This window comes from Physeter macrocephalus, chromosome 8, assembly GCF_002837175.3.
Source record: "Physeter macrocephalus isolate SW-GA chromosome 8, ASM283717v5, whole genome shotgun sequence".
In the NCBI taxonomy this organism is placed as follows: Eukaryota; Metazoa; Chordata; class Mammalia; order Artiodactyla; family Physeteridae; genus Physeter; species Physeter macrocephalus.
In genome coordinates, this window is record NC_041221.1 from 10,153,294 (window position 1) to 10,155,369 (window position 2,076).

At 51.2% G+C, this 2,076-nt stretch overlaps 1 protein-coding gene across 1 annotated transcript; it reads left to right on the plus strand.

The window, feature by feature from the left end:
- Nucleotides 1-590: 590 nt before the first annotated feature.
- B3GALT5 (beta-1,3-galactosyltransferase 5) lies at nt 591-1,526 on the plus strand. Its single transcript, XM_007111258.1, has one exon. The coding sequence runs from the start codon at nt 591-593 to the stop codon at nt 1,524-1,526; it is 936 nt and encodes a 311-aa protein (XP_007111320.1).
- Nucleotides 1,527-2,076: the final 550 nt, after the last annotated feature.

Consider the following 2,076-nt stretch of genomic DNA (forward strand, 5'->3'; position numbering starts at 1 on the left):
GATGATCCTGGATTTGTGGAGAATAAAAGAGAGGTGAGCAAGAGATAAAAGAATCAGGAGATTTCAACAGTAACCTAAAAACAGAACAAAACACAACAAAAAACGGGCCCTGCTAGCGGAGATGGAATTCCAAGGTAGTTGTGCCCATCTGAAGACTGGTCTTGCTTCTTTCCGGGAGTGATGAAGTGGTGCTTAAATCAATCAGAGAAGAATGCCCGACGGCCTATACATTTAGGTCTAGGCTTGCAGATTCTCTAGCTGGATGCCGTTATGGAATCAGAGAAGGGCAGAACCAAAGGACGGACCTAGTGAGCCATGTATTTCCATATCCTTCTAGCTGAGGAATGTGAGGCTCCCATCGTGAAGGGCCGGCTGATCCTGATCTTCCACTAGGGGGTGAGAGACGCTGGCAGCCGTCTCTGCCTCCGTGTAGAGCCATGGCGCTCCACTTCTGTCTGCAACAAGATTCCAGAGTTTCTAAAACCTGAGCCATGAAACATGGGTCTTGTCCCCCATCTCAACCTCCCAGGGTAAAGCTAAACAGGCGCTCCTGCTTTTGAGGTCTAACCGTTTGATTTTGTTCCTTTCAGATGGCTTATGTGAAGATGAGATGGATATATATTTCCCTGGTGGTCCTGGGAGCCCTTTGTCTGTACTTTAGCCTGGATGGTCTGAGTCCTTTCAAAGGCGAACCATTGGTTTTCAAGAACGAAGCTGGGAACTTCCTTCAGCTCCCAGATATAGACTGCAGGCAGGATCCCCCCTTCCTTGTCCTGCTGGTGACTTCATCCCACGAGCAGACGTTGGCCCGCTCGGCCATCCGGAGCGCGTGGGGGAGAGAAAAGATCGTGAGGGGAAAACGAATAAAAACGTTCTTCCTCCTGGGAACCAGCCCCAGTAAGGACATGTCGAGAGCAGTGGCCCAGGAGAGCCGGCAGTATCGCGATATCATCCAGAAGAACTTCACGGATGTTTATTTCAACCTGACTCTGAAGACCGTGATGGGTATGGAGTGGATCTACCGCTTTTGTCCGCAGGCATCCTTCGTGATGAAAACAGACTCTGACATGTTTGTCAACACCTACTATCTGACCGAACTGCTCCTGAAGAAAAATAGAACAACTCGGTTTTTCACCGGCTTCTTAAAACTGAACGAATACCCAATCAGGAAAAGGTACAATAAGTGGTTTGTCAGTAAATTCGAATATCCGTGGGACAAGTACCCGCCCTTTTGCTCCGGCGTTGGCTATGTTTTCTCCAGCGATGTGGCGGGCCAGGTGTACAACGTTGCTGAAAGTGTCCCGTTCATTAAACTGGAAGATGTCTTTGTGGGGCTCTGCCTGGAAAAACTGCAAATCAAACTGGAGGAACTTCACTCCAAGCAGACTTTCTTCCCCAATGGGTTACCCTTCACCATATGCCGTTACAAGAAGATCGTGGCCTGCCATTATATCAAGCCTCACGATATCCTGATGTATTGGCGGGCCCTGGAAAGTTCCCTGGAAGAAGAGTGTCCAGATATCTGAAGGGAGCCCGGCGGAACATCTGGACACACACCAGACAGCCCACGGTGATGGTTTTTGAAAGATCTTGGATGGCACGGCTGAGACTCCTGGGGTAGGGAGGGAGTAAGGAAGGAAGGGGCAGAAGAGCGAGGGTGATATCCTGAAGGCTTCCCAGTCTAAACCCGAATGCCACCGCGGATGAATCCCCATTTGGTGTCCCAAGCCATAACAAATACTCTCTCTTGAGCACCTACCCTGTTGCACTAAGTGAGGTATGCCTGCATTTTCTCATGTCAGGGGTCGGCATCCATATGGAGTGGTGGGTGTTAGCACCCCGTGTCACACACAAGGAAACAGCAGCTTAGAGAAGCGCGCGGGCCTGTCCCAAGGATTACAGCCAGCAGACACTGGATCCGGGATGAGAGCCCACCTCTCAGTCCACCCCTGCGTGCTGCCTCTTGGGAGAGGGCGGCGGTGAGGGAACCTCAGAGGGGAGCCTCGCTGCTGGCATCTGTCAGTCCCTTGCTCGAGTCCCCTCCTCCTCACATCCCATTCCTGTGCTTTTTAGTGC